This window comes from Meleagris gallopavo, chromosome 5 (genome assembly GCF_905368555.1).
Source record: "Meleagris gallopavo chromosome 5, MGAL_WU_HG_1.1, whole genome shotgun sequence".
NCBI lineage: Eukaryota > Metazoa > Chordata > Aves > Galliformes > Phasianidae > Meleagris > Meleagris gallopavo.
Genome location: NC_139408.1, coordinates 30206896 through 30225916, shown reverse-complemented (window position 1 = coordinate 30225916; position 19021 = coordinate 30206896). Strand labels below are relative to the sequence as shown.

Sequence of the window (19021 nt, the reverse complement as noted above, 5' to 3'; positions counted from 1 at the left end):
AAAACCTCTCCAACCACCAGACATTAGTTTACAGGGAAGGAGTGGGGGAAGTTAAAAAAAAAAAAAAAAAAAAAAGAGACTTTCTACTCCACAACATAGTGGGAAAAAAAAAAAAAAAAAGATGATTCAATGAGTCAGAAAATGCAGCAGCATGACTCATTCATCAAGTTAGTATTAGGATACTCTGGCTGCCATCCCTGAAGAAAAATAGATACTTAATTTTGTACTGAACTCTAAGCTGGATTAAAAAAAAAAAAAAGCAGTATTTAAAAGATAACTATATTTTTTCTTATTCCCTTTAACCCACATATTTTCTTTACCTCCCTTCTGGTCACCATTCTAGCAGATAAATAATAACCTCTCCTATGCAGCAGAATGGATAATTAAAGTATGTCAAGTGGATTTGAATTCTCCCAAAGTAGAAAAATTAATACATTAATACATACTTAACAGTTCCATTGTAAGTGCTTTACACCAAAGGATAAAAACAATGGATAAAAGAAAGCTGTGCTGTTATCTGGAAAAAGTGAGTAAGGCATCTGCCTCTGAAAGAGTGGTCAGAGCCCTCTTTTTATAATATTTATACTTCTTATGAAATACAAATGAACAAAAACTTCTGCATTCCAGTCTGTACCAAGCACCTAAGTGCTATATACGACTGTCACTCCTGAGTTTTAGGAGCTTTATCTTCCAGTAGTTGCTAGACCACCTGATTCAAGAAAAAGGTTTAGAAGATACATAAAGCTATAAAGATATACCACTAACTGTAGGTAATTATAGCTGAAAGAGATTGGAATTCACTCTAAGCAAGTTGACTAAATGTGTTGTTCATAATATATAAAAAGAATAAACAGCATGTATGAAAAACTCAGAGTAAAAAGGAAATTGTATCTTTATTTTTACTTTGCTAATTAAAAATGTCCAATGTTCTTTTTGAACTTACCACTTAAAATAATGCAAGTGTAAATTCAGATGGGTGTATCATTTTGATGAGAATTGAAAGCATTCTAAAAACTAATTAACATTGTGTGAAACAGTATTCTATAAAAGTAAAGTAACATGAGTTATCTTAATTTCCTTTCCATGTCTGGAATTATAGCTGTGTGAAGCTTTCATTTCTTCCAAATCAAGTTTTACTAACTCTTAAACTCTACAAACATAGTAAAACTGAATGAATGAGTTTTCTCAGTAGTGCATTCTTATCATGATTACTTCACTGAATTAAAAACCACATCTCTTCAGAGGTGCCTTTGGTTCATTTTTCAAGCTAAATAAGAAGTGCACTCATACCTTTCCAACTGAAGTGGGAACTGAGAGATACTTCTCTTGAACAATGGTATGCATATAATAGAGGTAAGACACTTGAAAATCTAATGCACAAGCAGAAAAAATATACAACACGTCATTCTTTCCTAAGAATGGATGTGAAATAGTTTGTCCACAAAGCAAATAGTGACAATATTGTTCAGCAGCTCCATTTGTAACCTTAAACAACCTAGTGTCTGCTTCTCTTATAACCGCAGTCGCTGTCACACAATTGTATTCTGAAAGAGTGGTCACCCAAATAAACTGAATCATGACATAGAGAGATTTTAAAAACCCAAATTTTCTACTTTGGATATAAATTTTCCAATCCTTCAATGATTTAATTATTCATAATTTTTACATGAAAATATCTTGCCAGAAGCATTCCAAAATGCTTTAAGCACAGTCTTTGCTTAGAAAAAGGAAATAAAATGTCATATTAGCAGAGTATTCTCTCAAGATCTAGGATTTATGAAATATTAGGAGGAATTAGTATGGGGAAGAAAATCAAGTTCTCCTTTAACTACCTGGAAGTTTGTAAAGGGGATATGCTGAAAAAAAAGAATTTTTTTTTTTCCTTATCTCATATCTGCAGTCTATGCATTGTACCGCCTTCCCATTTCAACACTTTTCTTTTGGGTATTTCTGTTGTTTTAAATGTGACTTCAAAGTTTAGGAAGCGAACCAAGTAGCTCTCTTATCTTCTTAGTTAAAATGCCGTATTTGCAACCCAGAGATGCATACTACTAGTTTTCATTTATTAATTCCATTTCTGACAGTACCAGTTGGTCTGCCTTCCTTCCATGTTGCTTAAGCTATCTCGCTATCTATGATGTCACTAAAGTAGAAATCTGTAACTATTTTACGGTTTGTTTTGCTTGTATCCATTTATACTTTGACTCATGAATGAAGTTAAGTGGTGATAAGCGGCAGGTGTGAAGGCTCATGTCCTTGCTTAGAAAGCACGTTCAACTCCTCATTTGTTTTAAAGGTACAGGATATATCTCAATGTACAGATCAAAGTTTTGGTTTTATTGGAGAATTTTCTGCACTGAGGAAGAGTGTAAAACATTGCCCTTGCTAGGGTTATCTTAACACCACTATTTTACATTTTGTATTATAGGGTTGAAGAGAGCGGGTGAAGATAGCACATGTAATCTTTAAATCATTCCATTACTGACAAATTGCCAGTTTCAGATAATTCAACCACTCAAGCACAAGAACTGAAAGTGAGAGAAAACCAGAAGAGAAAAACCAGTCTTCTTACTAATGCTGTTAAAAATGAAATGAAATGTAAGTGCAAAATGTCATGCACGGTGTCAAGAGAAAAATCTTAGCTTCTGCCATGATGCAATTCAGCCATCAAGCACTTACAGCAGAAAGTGTCTATAGTGAATTGAGTGGTGTGATATCATCAGTAACTAAACTGATTTGATTTAGAAGCACTCCGTATATTTTAAAGGCTGGTTTCCAAGACGGTATGTGGCTTCAAAGAAGTCCTCTCTCCCCTTATCTGGTAAAAGGGAGATAGTAAATTTATCAGCCTGATCAACAAATATTATTGCTTTCAGTTATTTTCAATTTTTTATTTTCTAACCGAATTCCAGATGACACTGTGAACTTGAAATCTGCTCACCTAGACTCACTTATTGCAATTAGCAGATTTGAGTGCATTAGAAGTATATCTCCAACCACAATGAAAATAAGTAAAATATTACCTTGGTGCAATTTAGCTTGAAACTATATTCACTAAATCAAGATCTTAGCATTATGTATGTTAGAATCTACCTATAAAATCAATGGACTTTTCTGAAGTTTCACCTCTCTATACAAGAGATGCAGGTGTCTTTTCTCTCATATTATAATTTCTCTGCTCCTTCAAAGATGTGGTCTTGCAGAGTAAATGGGGAAAAGTTATTCTGAATACTATGTTTTGTATAATACTGTTCTCTGCTATCTCGAAATTTCATTTGAAAAACCTACATGACTATAGTACTACTGACTGTAAATAATAAGTTCAATTACTACCAACCAAGAAATTGAGTTTTGGAATATCCCAGACAAAATACTGGTGGTTCTTACTGTGGAATATTCAAGCTTTAATGTAATAGCTTTGATTATCTATCCTCAGGAACAGGAATACAGTAAGAGGAGCAAGCTCAAATACAGTGTTAACAATTTATACAACTAACGTTTTAAGATTGTCATATCTAATTTTTCTGCAATAGTCTCTTCAAAATCGTTTAGGGACAAGATGGTAATCTACAAGCAAATTCACAGCCTTAGTGGAAGGTGTATTAAACATTATTACTCTATCTTGAACCTACTGTTCAGAGGAAATTCATGTTGTCAGTTTAGAAGACATTCTTTCTAACCTTATCCTTATTTTCTTGCTTTAAATACATTGTTCTTCCTTACTATTTTATTGATCTGGAATAAGTTTTCATCAAGCTTCCCCTGCAGAGATGGGGGATATAGTTAGCCTTAAATTCTAAAGTTATTCTGACATGAAATTAATGTTTTTCTTCTGACATAATTCTGAATATTTGCACGAGGTAGTCCTACCAATACTTTCTGTCCTGGGAAAATGTTTTTACTGATGACAAGACAGAGTAGTGGTGGGAGTGAAAGAGGGAAACAAAACATAACTAACATAAATGCAGCCTGAACAATCTGCAGAGATGAAGGTTGTGAATTGGGTGCATAATTTCTCATTGAGAAATAAAGCCAAGAATAGGCTAGAATGAGGAAGGATACTCAGAATAAACTACACTAAAAGATACTGAGGACATCAATATGTAAATATCCCTCATGCAGTTATATTTCAGTTTCTCTTGGTCTAGCTTATCTTTCTGCCCTGAACTTGTTTGGATGAGGAGGTAAGCTCGTACCAGAATGAGAGATGCTTGCACCCTTTCCCCCCAGGTTCTGAGTTTGTTCAGGAAGGAGTACTTAGCAGTGAGTTCTGTTTTCCCCGTTCCTCATAGTACTTTGCTTGCTGATGCAACTTGTTTCTATCTCCTAAGGCTGAGTTTCTGGTTGTTTCAACCACTGAATGTTCTGAATGATTACTGAAACAAGTATTTTAACAAACATTTGACTTCAGAGCTCTCAGTTTCTCAGTTTTGGATTAGATTTCAAAACTCACAAAGCCTCATGCCAAATTTAGGCAAGCTTTTTTCCTCCTAAAATGTAAACAGATCCTTGTATATGGATTGTGAAAAAGAGCATGCATGTATGAAAAAATATATTTGTGTTTTATGTAAATTGCACTAAAAGTAATTCAGCAAGTATTAGTGAATGTCAGTGGGTGTGATTTTTTCCAGGTGGAGGAATTCAATGCCACTGCTTTGCCTCATATGCACTTCCATGTCAGATACCATTTTGTCAGACTGCCCCTCTGCTGCCATCTGTCACACAACAATAAAATGTAATGGAATGTTGGTGGGAAGGTTCAACCTCTACTGCCATACCTCCAACACCCGCCTCTGATGTCACGGGCCAACATAATAAAATAGGAGGTATTACTTTCAGACAGTCCTTGGACACGTTTTGTGTTAAAATGAATGTAAATCTCACTCCCTTGATGACAAAACAGATTTTTGCCATAAACATCATTCAGGATTGGCTTTTCACCAGACTTTAAAAACTAGAATTCCTTAAAAAGCAGAAGCTGGGCATGTCAATTCTTAGACATTTCTATAGGTTAAAAAAGGGGCCAAATAGATGTTTTTTTTTTTTTTTTCAGTTTGTTTTTGAAAAGGTGTAATAGATTTGAGTTGGGATGCTAGAACTGGTTCCTAAATTAGATGCCTATTTCTTATTTGCAAAGCATTTTTTCTTCCTCAGTCCCTACCTGTAAATAAAGCAGAAATGTTTTGAAATAGTCACCTAAAGGATGTTACAATACATGATAAATGCTTTTGACAAAATCCATAGTATTGTAGATTTAAATACCTAATGGAAAAAGCATAAAGATCTCCATCGCTTTTTAGAAAAATAAAAAACACCAAACAGCATATGCTACCATTGTGGTTTCTTCAGTGTGAATTCTGAATAGAAAAGACTATGAGTTTTAAAATATTTAGCAGATCACAGCTCCCTCTTGTGTAATTTGCCATTATTACAGAAAACCAAGTTGTATCGTGATTGCTTAAACTAAATTGTGTTCTATAATCTTAGACTGGGGCTGTTTTACTCAGTTACCTAATTCTTACTCAGGCCAGTTAGAAGTCCATGAGACTACTTTCTATTGCATATACCTCACTAAAGCAACCTTAAAATTAGTCTAGGCTCATCTGTCTACTATTTTTATCCTTGTACTTCTTTTCAGTGATACTTTAGGATTTTGAGTTTTGTATTTTCATATGGTATGAATCCCAGCACAGATAATAACACAGTAAATCTGCACTAAGATCATATTTACAGGACTATTACTTTTGCTCATCTGTTAACTGTTATTAACAGTTCAAGAGTTACCTTAGAAATAAGAACTTTAAAGTTCCAGATGCCTGTAATAACAATACAGAGCTAAGCCCCAAGAACACAGCCGGGAGGTGTAGGAGGACACAGTGATCGGTAGGTAGGCAAACCCCAGTCTGGAAAGCACAAACAGGACTGGGGATGGTGGTTAAGCTGCCATTATGCTTCAACTGCCACTTAAACCCAGGGGTGAACCGTGGCTCTGACCATATAAAACGAGCACAGTTAACTTAGGAGAAAAGTGTGAAGGACCTTTCTATCCCTATCTACAGCGCCGTTATAATCAAGATTGACACCGTGCCTTCCTTTCCTGAGAGTTCGGTTTGAACAGAAGTGCTATGGTTTATTATTTCGGTATTTTAACTGGAATTTATTCGAAAACATGCCAACTTGGCGAGAGGTAGCAAACAGAACCCTATCGCTCCTGCGTCCGGGGGCCGCCGCGGGTGACAGCGCCACCGTGCGGGCGTTGAGGCAACGGCCGTCCCGCGGCGAGGGAGGCTCCTTAGGCGTCCGCCGCGATCGCCTGAAGGCGGTGCTTCGCGAGGCAGAGAGGCGACGCGGAAAGCAGGCGCTGCGGAGACAGCCCTGCCCGGCCGTTGGGCGGCGGGGGCCTAAATTCGAACGGCAGGCGGCCAATGGGAGGCGAGGACGGGGTTGGCGCTGGGTTTGAGCCAGGCTGCGCTGGACGGTCGTTGGGGTTATGGTGTGCGGAACCTGAGGGGCGGAGGGCGCGGGGATGGCGGAGCAGCGGCGCGGCCTGCTGCGGCTAGCGGTGTTGCAGGAGCTGCGCGTTTCCTACGGGATCAAGGTGAAGAGCGGAGCCTGCTTGGCGGCGGCGAAGCAGCCCGCGGCGGCGGCCGCAGAGGTAGGGGACGGAACGTGGCGGCGGTCAGGAGAGGGCTTGGCGGACGCCGCGCGGTGCAACCTCGGGCCGCTCCCGGCGCGGAGCCCGGGTGATCGAGGGCCGAGGGGCGGCTGGCGGCTGCTGTCGCTGTGCCCGTGGTTAACGCGCTTGCCGTGCCCTCCGGCACGCGTGCTTCTGAGGCCTTGCGCCCCTGGGCCGTGCAGCAGCTCCGCAGGTTCCGCCGTTTCACTCGCCTTAGCGCCAGCGCTGTGAAAGTGAAATCAATCGCTGTGCCATTTGCTGGAATATGGAGGTGCTACGTGGTTTCCAAAAGCTTTGCCTTTTTTCTTAAAGTTGACTTCTTAGAATTGTGTCCTGCTGGACTTTATTTGCATGGTTTTCTTGGCATAAGATGTGCCAACGGGTATTTTGTTACAGGCCTGTCCTTCCTCTGCCTGAGCTCTGAGGAATTAAATCCATCCTGTTACCTTAAATGCCTACTGCAAAATCGCTGAAAGTATTTTCTGTCTCAGACTTCTGAGTTAAAAACATAAGTTATCTCAGTAGAGAGCGGTCAGAGCACCACGGAAGTCGAATTCAGAATGTTGATCTCCTGGTCTAATTCAGAACATTGATCTCCTAGAACCTATTTTTCAAATCAGGGAAGCAGTCACTACCCAAGACCTAAATAAGATCCCCATGCAAGTGGTGTGGCAGAGAGCTGAGCACTAATGGTGTCAGCTTTCTGTAGTACTATTTCCTTTGAGGACGCTATGAAATGCTGCAGTAACCCGTGGTCAAAGTCAGCTGAAGATATTGCAAAACTATGTGCTTGTGTTGGGGTATGTGGAAAAGGGAAAGAGGAAGAGTAAAGCCAAAATGAACTTCTTCCCCCTTGTCAAAGTCAATGTAATGGATCTAGGTTTTTTCTTAATATTGGAAGAGGAGGTTATAAAGACTGAACATGTATTGACGTATGCCCATATAGCTGCCTATAGAGTTTAAGTACTATAGGAGGAAGAAAATTATTATTAAGTAATAAATGAGCAAGGTAGGAGGTGGTAGAGAATAACACTTGTTTTGCCTTGTATCTCCCATTGTAAGGAAACAGACATAGTTTCATTTTAGTTCTTATAATAAAGCATGACTTTTGATATGACAACCAAAGCCTGGTAAAACAAGTGATGTTATAGAACTATAGAATGGCCTGGGTTGGAAGGGTCCTCGAAGACCACCCAGTTCCGACCCACTGCAGGGTTGCTATCCACTGGATCAGGCTGTCCAGATATCGGTTACAAATTTTAAGTACTGAATTGCAAGATGCTGGAATTCCCTACTACATCATTTCGTAAACACAGAAATAGATTTTTATCTTGGAGTTAATTTTCTTTTTGTGTTTATGGTAGGTACCTGGATTTCAACAACAGAAGCGTTTTTGCTCCTTATCTATCACGTGATGTTTGTTTTCTGTAGGACAGATAGGCCAAAGGTGGCCTGAAGGGTTAGTTATTAACTATTTTCCCTACGTGGTCAGCACTTTGAATTTCAGGCATAGATAACTGGGAGTCTGCATTCATTTCTAATAATAAAAGTACAAGTTGAGAATGACAGTAATCCTTTGGGTTGGGATGAGCTTGTGTTTTCTGTAATTTTAAATAGGAAAGAGGTAAAGAAATAAAAATACAAGTTGTTTCAATTATAGAAACTCACAATTTAATGTAACAACTTTGCAGTTACCTCAGATAAACATTTAAAACCAACAAAAAAAAAAAAGGTGAATACTGCATGTGTACTCTGGTAATAATGACTGAAGAGATTGCATGTTTTCTACTGTGTTACAAATATTCTGATGTCTTGTTACAATGTGATAATTTTATAATGGTTTCTTAAGTGCACATACTGAACCGAAGAGCTCAGAAACATTCTCTGGACTGTTGGGTCCACTAACCCTCCATTAACCCTCACTGAAAGAGCAGTCATGAGTGCCTCAAATGAAGAGAAGATTTCTTTTAAGGAAGTTGTTGTTTTGTTTGTTTTATATATTTTTAAAGAGAAATTTGACTTGAGCAATTTGAAAAGGTGAGATTCCCGAAGAGTCTGTTAGTAAGTACCCTCACCAACTTTGTGGTCTTACAAGGAAAATGACTCCTTTCAAACTAAAAATAAGCAAAACTTACTGCAAAAAATCCTGTATATTATTTTACGGTAACCTGGGGTGTTAGCTGTAACTAGAATCAACGTAGGCTCCAACACTGACAGGGGATGGAGCTTTTACTGACAACACTTCTTATTTGTATCCTCTCAAAGATTTTCTTTTTTGTCTAAACTATCCTTTTGTTTGTGGAATATGTGTGTTTCTGTGATAACTTGTTAGTAAGCCCATCAACTTTGCATAACGCTGAGTTTTTTTTTTATTTTAGAGTAAAGTCTTTGGAACATCTTTTTATGCACTGCCACAGTCACTGGTGCCAGAATATGGATATATTCCCAGGTAAATTAATGTTATTTAGAATTACAGTTATTTGATCACTCTATAAATATGATCTCATTGGAGGAGGTATAATATTCCAGATTTGTTAAATAGTGTGTGGGAATAGGAACAGCTCCACTTGGGAGAGGAGGGAAGTAGTACTTAGATAGGGATATCAGAGCCTTGGCTGCCATTGTTGAATGTATCCCCATTTACTGTCATGGGGAAACAATTCTATGCATTATGTTTTATCTATTTATCATAAAGTGCTTTTTCTCTGAAAAATATATTCTGAAATTCAGAAGTATACTGCTGTTCTTTCCTTAGCTTTCTCGTTGATGCCTGTGAATATCTGGAAGAACACGTTCATACCGAAGGACTCTTTAGAAAGTCTGGATCTCTGGTTCGTTTAAAAGCCTTAAAGGTATTCTCTAAAGCTTTTTTTGTTTTCTTCAGTTATGTCTCAATAGATTGTTCATCTTCCCAGATTAGCAGAAGAAGCTTGTGACTGACCAAAGTTGTTAGCAGGTATAGATGCTGGACACTGTGATGGGATTTAGTGATGTTCTCCCCAGAAGGATGTGAACAGTGGAGAACCAGTAAATAAAAGCTTCTTGTCTGATAGCATCATCTGTGCCTCTTTATAGATAGGTTTAAAAAAAAAAAAAAGATAAGGCTGGTGTGGCCTACAGAATTAATGCATAATCTTAAAATCTAGCAATATACTGAATACTTCAAACCATGTTTCTTCTGAACAATTTCAGAGTAAGCTGGATCAAGGTGAAAACTCCCTCTCAGCTGCGCTACCGTGTGATGTTGCAGGGCTTCTTAAGCAGTTCTTTAGAGAGCTGCCAGAACCCATCCTTCCACCTCATCTACAAGATGGCCTTCTCAAAGCTCAGCAGCTAGCAAACGGGAAGAAAGTTGCAACTATGTTGCTTTCGTGCTTAATGACTGACAGAACAATTGAAGCTCTGCGATACTTCTTCAACTTTCTGAGAACTGTGTCCTTAAGGTCTGTGTAATGTAAAGTAGTGACTGTAAATATTCCTAAATTCAGCGAACTTCTCTTTTTAGGCATACTTCCTGTGTTTGGTTTTGACTTGAAAACTTTCGTACTTGCAGCCATTTACTGTAACTCTGGCACAGTCTTTTCCTTCCTGAATCCAAAGGGCTTTCTTACAAAACCTCCTCATGCTGGAATTTATTTTAGTCTTTCATAGCTGTGTTTATCCTTCTTTGAAAAGCTGAGGAGTGACTTAAACTAACGTAATCTCATACCTTTCATTTCCAAAAACTGTTGTGCAGCTATAACATACTGAGTTCAAGAAGTGCAATTGCTTTGCCTAGGTTGCATAAGCATACCCACTAATCTTGGTGTGTGAGCACACAGATGAGTGGCTCCGGTTTTATTTTTTTTTTTTTCAGCAGTGTTTGTTGCTTGCTCTTTTCTTCATCTTTCTCTCTCTGCTGCTTATGTCCTGATAATTTGCATTAAAAAGTACACTTTCTTTTTTTAAGATCTAATGAAAACAGAATGGATAGCGGCAACCTGGCAGTGATTTTTGCTCCCAATCTCTTGCACTCGAATGAAAATGAAAAGTTGTCAACGAGTACAGAAAAAAAAATTCGTTTGCAGGCTGCTGTGGTGCAGACATTCATTGATCATGCAGAAGAAATTGGTAAGTGATACATGTTTATTAAGTTATCTTGTACTTACTCATATACAACTTCTTAAAATTTGAAAATAACTTTAAAAAATATTTCTTAACAAATTCAGGACAGGTACCAGAATTTATCTTGGAAAAGATTCCTGCAATGTTAGGTGTTGATGCCTTTCAGTCTACTCCCTCATTGAGGGGCTATGAAGACAGTGAAAATGAATCTCCCAGTGAGTGTAAGAGGAGGAGGCACCGAAGCGTTGGGGGTAAGTATGTCGTGTGAAAGGTTTAGCAACTGAAACAGGTTTTTTGCAGCTTCAGGTATGGTGACCCTGGGCAGATTAGACTTTTGTAAATTGGAAACTTTCAAAGAATCAGATGTGATATGCTGAACACTGTCACAGTTGTGTGTCTTGTGTATGTAGGATCATGAATGTTTAGAGAAATGCACTGTAGACTTAGCATATGTTGCATATGTGCAGATTTTCTTAATCTACTTTATTAATTTCTAAGTACTTTCCAACACATTTTACGTGAATACAATTTGTTATTACTGAGTTCTGAAATATTTAATGTAGGAAAGCAAATCTTTATATTGGAAAACAAATTGATTTCAGTGAGACTTGAAATTGAAACAACTCCTACTGAGCTAGTTTAGTTGATTATTTTATTTTCAGATAACACAGCTTTAATAGAAGATATTTAAATACACTTCGGTGAGTTTGCTCATTTCTAAAAGCTCTTGGTTTAACCATTTCTAAACCTAGGTGGATAAGAAAGTGTGTTTTCTAATGGTTTAAAAAGGTAAGGATGAGAAGAATTTCATTGAGATTTGTATTTCATTTTTTCTTTAAAATGATATAGTGCTTCTTACATTGAAACTAAGAAGCTACATTGGTCATTAGAATTATGAGAATTACACAATTTAATTGTAACTATAATATGGATCTTGTATGTACTGTTATAAAAATGAGTGTATGTTTAGCTAATGCTTGGAATGTTTAACCTGACAATAATTGACTTTGTCTTTGTTGCTGTGTATGTTTAGCCAAGACATGCTTTTGTGTAATGTTTTGTGAAGAAGGGATGTCACCCAAATTACAAAGTGAGAAATGTTTGTGACTGTTCAAATTTTGAGGAGAAGCATTTAGAACTTGTTAATTCTGTAGAATAGGTTCTGGTAATATGCAACATCTGTTTAAGGTCAAAATGCAAACCTCTTCTCAGGTACAAGAGAATTGCTTAGTGAGTTCTGTGAGAAAGTCTTGAATGAATACCTTCTGTGAGTGTACCTACAAGAAATCAAGAAATTGAAAGGCATAGATCTTTATAACATTCAGTAGAATTCTGTGGTGTTTTTTTTTTTTTTTAAGCAGAATTTTTCTGCTATTGTGAAAGCAGCATAAATATGTTGATAAGATCTGGGCTGCAGGTTTCTCTATGTAAAACAGCCGTTTAACTGATTTGTTTTAACTTGCGTTCTTTCAGAGATAAATTTCAGTTGCAAATAGAGCAAGACAAATTTCGTATTTAAATTTGATTCCTCGGTGTGTCTTGCATTTCAGATATTGTTAGTGGAGCATTGCATAAATTTAAATCTAACAGAACACCCTCCACTACACCTCAGCAAGACAGAAGCGGTAGGTATTGGTGTATTTGTGCTAAATAGAGCGCATGCAGTATCTCCTGGATTTGTACGCTATATCCCACAGTGCCGCTCAAGAATTTTAACTAAAGAGAAATGATTGCTTCAATTGTATAAAACTATGAATATAGACACACTTCTGTTCAGGATACTGCATTTAGTTTAGCTCTTGCAGCAGCTACAATCACTGCAGTGCTGGGCTGATTCTAGTATAAGTACTTTGTGCTTTTTGTCTAACTTGCATTAAGGCTTCAGAAGCGTAGCATTTTATTTTGACTTGAAAATTGAAGTACTTCCTTCAATTTTAGTCCTTCTTAAACTTACAGGAAAATGACTGCTTTTTGTTTTTTTTTTGTACTGCCTACATTATTAATATGTGGCTTTGGATTTTCCTTTCTGGTACGCTCTGGTATTTCTGGTACACTAGCTTGCGAAGAAAACAACCAAGCAAAAAAAAAAAATCCCCCAAAAAACAAAATGGAACCAACTTAGCTATACTGACTGCTTTTGCCTGTTCAAAATGCATGCACTTGAACTAAGGTTTTACAACAACTTCTTCTGGGGTCAAGAACAATGCTGTATTCTAGTAGTAAACTCTTACTCTTTCAAGCTGTTGTTGAAAATTTTGGTTTTGTTATTTTCAGTCCTTTCATCTGTGACTCCAGTGGTTCTTACTCCAAGTACTAAGCGTAAGCTTCCAGCTGATTGCTCTCAGGGCTTGTCCAGTAAGAAGAGAAGATCTTTTAAGCACGGTTTTGGTTTTGAGTTGCTACCAAGCGGTATTTTTAACAGCAACTCTACACCAGCATCAGGTAAGTATAATGCCTTAATTTTTTCCCTTTGCTGCTTGAAGTGGTTGTTTTTCTGTAGTGCACATTTAATTACAATCCAACTCTTCTATGAATGCTTCAAGCAACAGCCCCATTTAATATTAAACAAAATGGAAGTTAAAGTAACTTCATCACTGCAGAAAACAAGTAAATTGTCTGATCTACTAAGACTCTTTTTCTTTGCTGTGTTATCTGTTAAGTACTTATTTGAAAACTTGATTATTCTAAGATCATGTATTTTGTTCCAGTAGTTCAGTTTGAAGCAAGCCCTTGTGTGTCTCTTGAGTCACCTCAAGCTTCATTATCTCCTTCAACGTGTGGTGAAAATCACTTGTCTAGCACAGGGAACAGAAGAAGTAAAAGACTTGCAAGCAAAAAGTTGTACAGGTGATTAACCTTAATTCTCAAATAACAGACAAATTGATCTAACCTCCTTGACTAACTTATATAAAATCTCATTCAGTTTTTAAAATTATTTAAAAAAAAAAACACAACAGACTTTTATAATATTTTTCAAAATCATCATAGACAGTAAAATCTAGTTCAAAATATTTAAAAAAAAAAAAAAAAGTATCATAGTGGCTTCAAAGGGAACCTTTCTGTGCCTACTAAAAAAGCTTGATATGAAGGCAATAGAAGTCATCAAAACAGAGGAAAGACGTATAAGAATGTTGTCATTGCCCTCCTAAAGAGTTTTCAGAGTCACTTCTTCCTCTTTGTCTTCCCAGGGCTGAATCAGGAAAAACAGGTTGCTTTTCTCCAAAGATTAGCCGAAAAGAAATGGTTCGTAGGTCATTACGCTTGAAGTTTGGTTTGGGGAAAAGCAGTAGGGACATGGTAAGTATGCTGCTTTTATTACGGTGCAAACTTTAATCAGAAGTTTTGGGTACTGCTTTTCTAGCAGGAAGGACTAGCTGGAAGGACTTGATTGTGAATGGTGGGGTAAGAGTACAACTGGATCTGCTATCTAGTGCAAGAAGCTGTAGGTTTGTTTCCATAGCAGTAACTGATCATTGCATTGCGTTTGGCTGGTGTGGAACAAGAGGCTGGCACAGTTGTGACAGCTGACCTGAAATGACCAAAAATACCAGTATTCCATGCCATATAATGTTACTCTTAGCAATACAAATGAGGTGAAATATTGTCTAAGTGGCCAATGCTCAGGGACTGACTGGTCATCAGTCTGCTGATGGTGAACAATTGTTTTTGCATCACTTATGAGAGTTTTTGTGAGGTTTTGTTTGTTTTATGATGGTGTATTTTTTTTCTTTCTCTTTCCCATTCCAGTTTTCTCTCGTGACCTGCTTGAGATAGAATGAGCAAGCAAATGGATAGGGACTTATCTGACAGCTGGAGTGAACCCAATGCAGTTGCAATCAGTAGTTCTGACTGTTTCTGAACCTCTGATTTTGTAGAGGCTGTGCATACAGTCACTATATTTAGAGAGTGGTTAAGTCTACCTTGCTGCAGGTAGACTCTTTTTCTGTGTAGGTCTACAGAGATCAGAGGAAAGATGAAGTATGGCCAGGAAAAAGCTGCTGCCACTATGATTTGCATAGCTTTATCCTGGTGATTTCTTTATAAGTGGAATTCCATTTTCTTTTTCATTTTCTTCCAAGAACGTTGCATCAGGATGTGCAGTTGGTAATAGAGCTGAAAATATTGGAAGGCGCCTTGCTAGTCAACAGAATTGGGAAAGCGGAGCTGAATGTGCAAAAAGAGGTGTACTCTTCAGCCCATGTATCAATGAAAAAGTCTCTAAGAAAGGTAAATACCTAACATAAGACAGTGGGAGGGTGGGCTTTTTGTAAGGAAAAGTAACCCCATGCAGAGAACAATTGGATTAAAAATGTTTCTAGCTAGTAAGCTAAAAGCTAGTAAATGCTAGTGGCTTCTGTGGGTAAAAATTGGTTTAGGACAAGCTTTTGTTTTTAATGTATCTTAGTTGCTTGCTTCTGCTGGTTAAATATGATGAGATGTGAAAAATCTACTGTAAATTTACTGTAAAGAACTGAATTCACATCTCTAAAACGACAGAGTTTAATGGCACCTTTAAATTCAGTGCTGCTATGGTAACCTTCATTAGCAAAAAATTTTCTTATAATGATCATTTTAAATTGCAAGACATTATCATTAAACACTTGTAATATTTATTTTAAGGTTCAAAGAATGTGAGCAAGTCAGAAGAAAACTTGTTAACTCCAAAACACCACAACAAAGTTGTTTACAGAATGTCATGGAATAGTCCTACTGTTACAGATTCTCAGGAGATCAGCAGCAATGAGGGAATTCTGCCAGAAAACAGTTCTTCAGAATCTGCTTTCATATTTGAGAAGCTACCAGTTCTTCCAGGTGAATACAGACTTACAGCTGAAGATCAACAAGACAGCAAGTTAAATCTTTGTGAAGAAGCAAATAATTTAACTGAAGAAACATTACTGAAAGTTAAACAAGCTTTCTCCGGGTCTGGAAGTAATCTTCACCATCTGAGAGCTGATACAAAGTCGTCTTTCTCAGGTGTAATAGATGAAACATTAAAGGAAACTCTGTGTCTCACAGGGCTCAGTCCAGAGAAAGAATTGGTAGCTGCAGTCTCTCACAGTCCAGCAAAGGTAGAGTCCAGAGAGCTGTTCCACCAACAGTGTCAATCCTGTGATATTGATAAACAGCAACCAAAAAAAGATGAAATGAAAACTTTGGAGAGAAAAAGCTTCCGAACTTCTCTTGAGATTGAACTTCAGGTCCAGAAACCAGATATAAGAAATATAATAGAACTTCCTGTGACGCAGGTACTGGCCAGAGAAGACAATTTGGCTGTTCAGAACAGTTCATCAAAAGATGACTTAAAATTACATTCCTGTGGAAGAAAAGAGGAACTAGAGCTACTGCATTCACAAACAGCTGAAAATGGTACGGTAAAATGCTGTAGTTCAGAAGAAGGTACTGCTAAACTTCCAGGGGCAGGACAGCTTCCTGCATTGCAGTTGCCTGTACCAGAAAATGAAGTGGGCAACCAATACTTGCAAGCTGAAAATTCTGCTAAAACTTTAACTAAGGCATCAACTGTTCCTGACCATGGAAAGGTTTCTGACCACATACAGTGGTTTAACAGGCTTTCATTAAATGACCCAAGTTCTGCAAGCAAAACTAAACCACCTCTTAAATTCCAACGTACTCCTGTTCGACAGTCTGTAAGAAGAATTAATTCCTTATTGGAGGCTAACAAAAGACCTATAAGCTCTCAGCTCAGTATAGTTAATGATGTTGGTTCACCACTTGTAAAATCTTTGAGCTGTGATTCTGCACTCTCCTCCTGTACAGAAAAACCCAATAAGAATTCCAGTGCTTTGTCACTCAAGAGCAAAAGTACATTTGACCAAGTTTCTACATCTCATAGTCAGCTTGACTTAACATCCAAACCATGCTGCAGACATCTATGTCTGTTAGACAAGCCTGATGGTTCTGTAAGAACTGCTGGAATCTACAGACAGAAAGTGACTGTTCATCCATCTAAGTCTGTTCTAGAAGATCTAACCAATCAGGAAACAGTGAAATCTTGCTTAAAAGTTAATACAGATGTAAATATTCCAGATTTTGCTCCAGAAAAATCTACAATCACAAGAAGTGTTCCAGGAAAAGAAAAAGCTCGTTACAGAGGCTCTCCAAAGAATCCAATATCTAAAGTAAAACTGCTACCAACTGCAAAACCAGTAGACTTATAGGATTAATTATGATTGTGAAATGGGCTTATTGTAACTTGGTTACCTTTGGGAAAATCTACATTGTTTTTGTGATTCGTACAAGTCTATACCTTGTACATAACACTTTGAGGCTTAAGTTGAGGTTTTTTTTACTTATGCTTCTTTTATAACTGCTAGTCAGTTTGTTCAAATTGATTTGATTTTTTTTTTTAGTGTTTTTACAAATGTTTGCATTTGTTGCTTGTTTACCTCAGCTTCTGAAAAGCACACTGTCCCAGAACAAATCTTGCAGCATTTAGCCTGAACACCAGTTACAAACAGACCTAATGGACGTGTAAAAGACATGTCTTGCTGCTGGATCTTGTTGATTTCCTTTACTTCCTAGTTTCAAGTGTACTGTAGCACTATTTTGATGTTTAAGTTGGGCCTATTACCGATTCTCCTTCTGGGAAATTTTCTTTATTTCTATTGGAGTAAAAACTCAGGCAGTGAAAAGTCTTAACTTCTTCAGGCGCCGCCTTCTGCAATATGTACCAAGAATCTTCAGTTGTGGGCAGTAAAATGTTTTACAATGAAAAGACAGTCTTAACTTATTTCTAGAGCAATAGAATAGTGTGAACTAGATGGAGCAGAATAAAATTTTAGATGCTGATGTTGCAAGGGGGGTGATTGTATGAAGCCATAGTCTGTCAAAAGTTGATTTGCACAAGCAATTGTTTACATCTTTTGAAATGAAAACTGTTTGTCATCAGCTGTAAGATTATTTAAGAGTGAACACTTGAAACTTGTTAGCCTTCTGTATGTGCAAATTGTTTGGCAAAATATAAGAGCTGAAAGCACTGGATACTTCTGGTTTTAATAAAACCATGGGTTTTGTTCCTTCTCTGAGCCCATTCTTCTGTAGTGACTTAGAAGTTTAGCTTATGTTGTCATATACACAAAGACTGCGCAAGCATCAGTAAGTCTGAAAGTGCTGAAAACAGAAATAGTTCTATTCTGGCTCTCAAAGATGCATGTTGGTGATTTTTCATTACTAGCAAAAGGCATGGTATAAAATACAAGAGTAAGAGCAAGAGTAGGTTTTTAAAGTGACCTATTAATGACAGGTCTGGTTCTGCTTCTTTTCTCGATCTCCGTTTTTTTCCTTATTTGGGGTGGGTGTCAGAGCAGGGGTCCACGGTAGCAACTATTGTAGATTCTGTTTTAAGCTGTCATGCAAAGAGTTTGAGGAACATGTAGTTTGTGAATATATATTGCTGCCTTTATTCATTATTTTCTCCCATACATGTTGAAAGTTGTTCTTGTGTAAGGTGAAGGCACAACAGATCTTTGCATAAGTCTACCAGTCGCTTCTGATCTGCTTTTTGTGTTTCAGAAACTTTAAGCTGAATCATCTGTAAAGTAAGATGCTACAATCCAAATTCCAAGTTATTTTCTTTTGTCAGCATTTCAGGCTGTTATGGTGGATAGTTGAGGGTGTGAGTATTGCTAACTTAGCTCAGTGTCTTTGCTTACTAATAATTGGTTTGAGATCCAAAGCAAGCAAGAAAGTAGGCTCACTTCCAGAAGTCAGCAGGCTAAGGCTACTGGGAGGCTTTAAAATAAATGAGACGTTACCTGGAAGTGGAAAAAAAGCAAACTATTTATGACCACAAATTGGCAGACTTAAATCAGCAAGATTTTGGTGGGGGCTGATAAACCAACCCTTAAAATCCAATGAAGACTGTCCGAGGAAATGCTTAGCTTTGATTTTGAGGTTCCACAAAATTGTTAGACATAAGGTCACCTTATCTTGTAACCAGATGTTTGGAAGAAGGGAGTAGAAATAGCAGGTGCAGGATTAAGCAGTAGAGACCTGCACTGGGCAAGTTACTGATATGGAGAAAGAGACCAGAGGGTAGGAAACGAGCATCGGGCTGAGAGCAGTTGCTGGGTCTGTGCTCTCTGAAGCATCAAGGCTGGGGGTTTCTGTGGATATCTCCATTCTAAAATTGAAAGGCACGAAATTCACAGCAGCAACAGTTATGTTACACGAAGCAGTCATTATATAAAACACTTATTAGAAATGATTGTTTTGCTG

The 19021-nt window shown here is 37.6% G+C and overlaps 1 protein-coding gene across 4 annotated transcripts; it reads left to right on the top strand.

Annotated features, from left to right (window-relative positions):
* Window positions 1-6369: 6369 nt before the first annotated feature.
* ARHGAP11A (Rho GTPase activating protein 11A) lies at window positions 6370-17829 on the top strand. 4 transcript variants are annotated; one of them, XM_085225056.1, is made up of 12 exons: window positions 6370-6655; window positions 9055-9125; window positions 9432-9528; window positions 9869-10119; window positions 10626-10786; window positions 10885-11031; window positions 12331-12405; window positions 13055-13222; window positions 13489-13627; window positions 13969-14077; window positions 14860-15007; window positions 15401-17829. In XM_085225056.1, exons 1-12 carry the CDS (start codon window positions 6527-6529, stop codon window positions 16960-16962), a joined length of 3057 nt encoding a protein of 1018 aa, XP_085081182.1. In that variant the 5' UTR covers window positions 6370-6526; the 3' UTR covers window positions 16963-17829. The 4 variants fall into 4 exon arrangements, with proteins under 4 accessions (XP_085081182.1, XP_085081183.1, XP_085081184.1 ...); XM_085225057.1 differs by having other exon boundaries at window positions 6371-6655; window positions 13492-13627; XM_085225058.1 differs by lacking the exon at window positions 12331-12405 and having other exon boundaries at window positions 6371-6655.
* Window positions 17830-19021: the final 1192 nt, after the last annotated feature.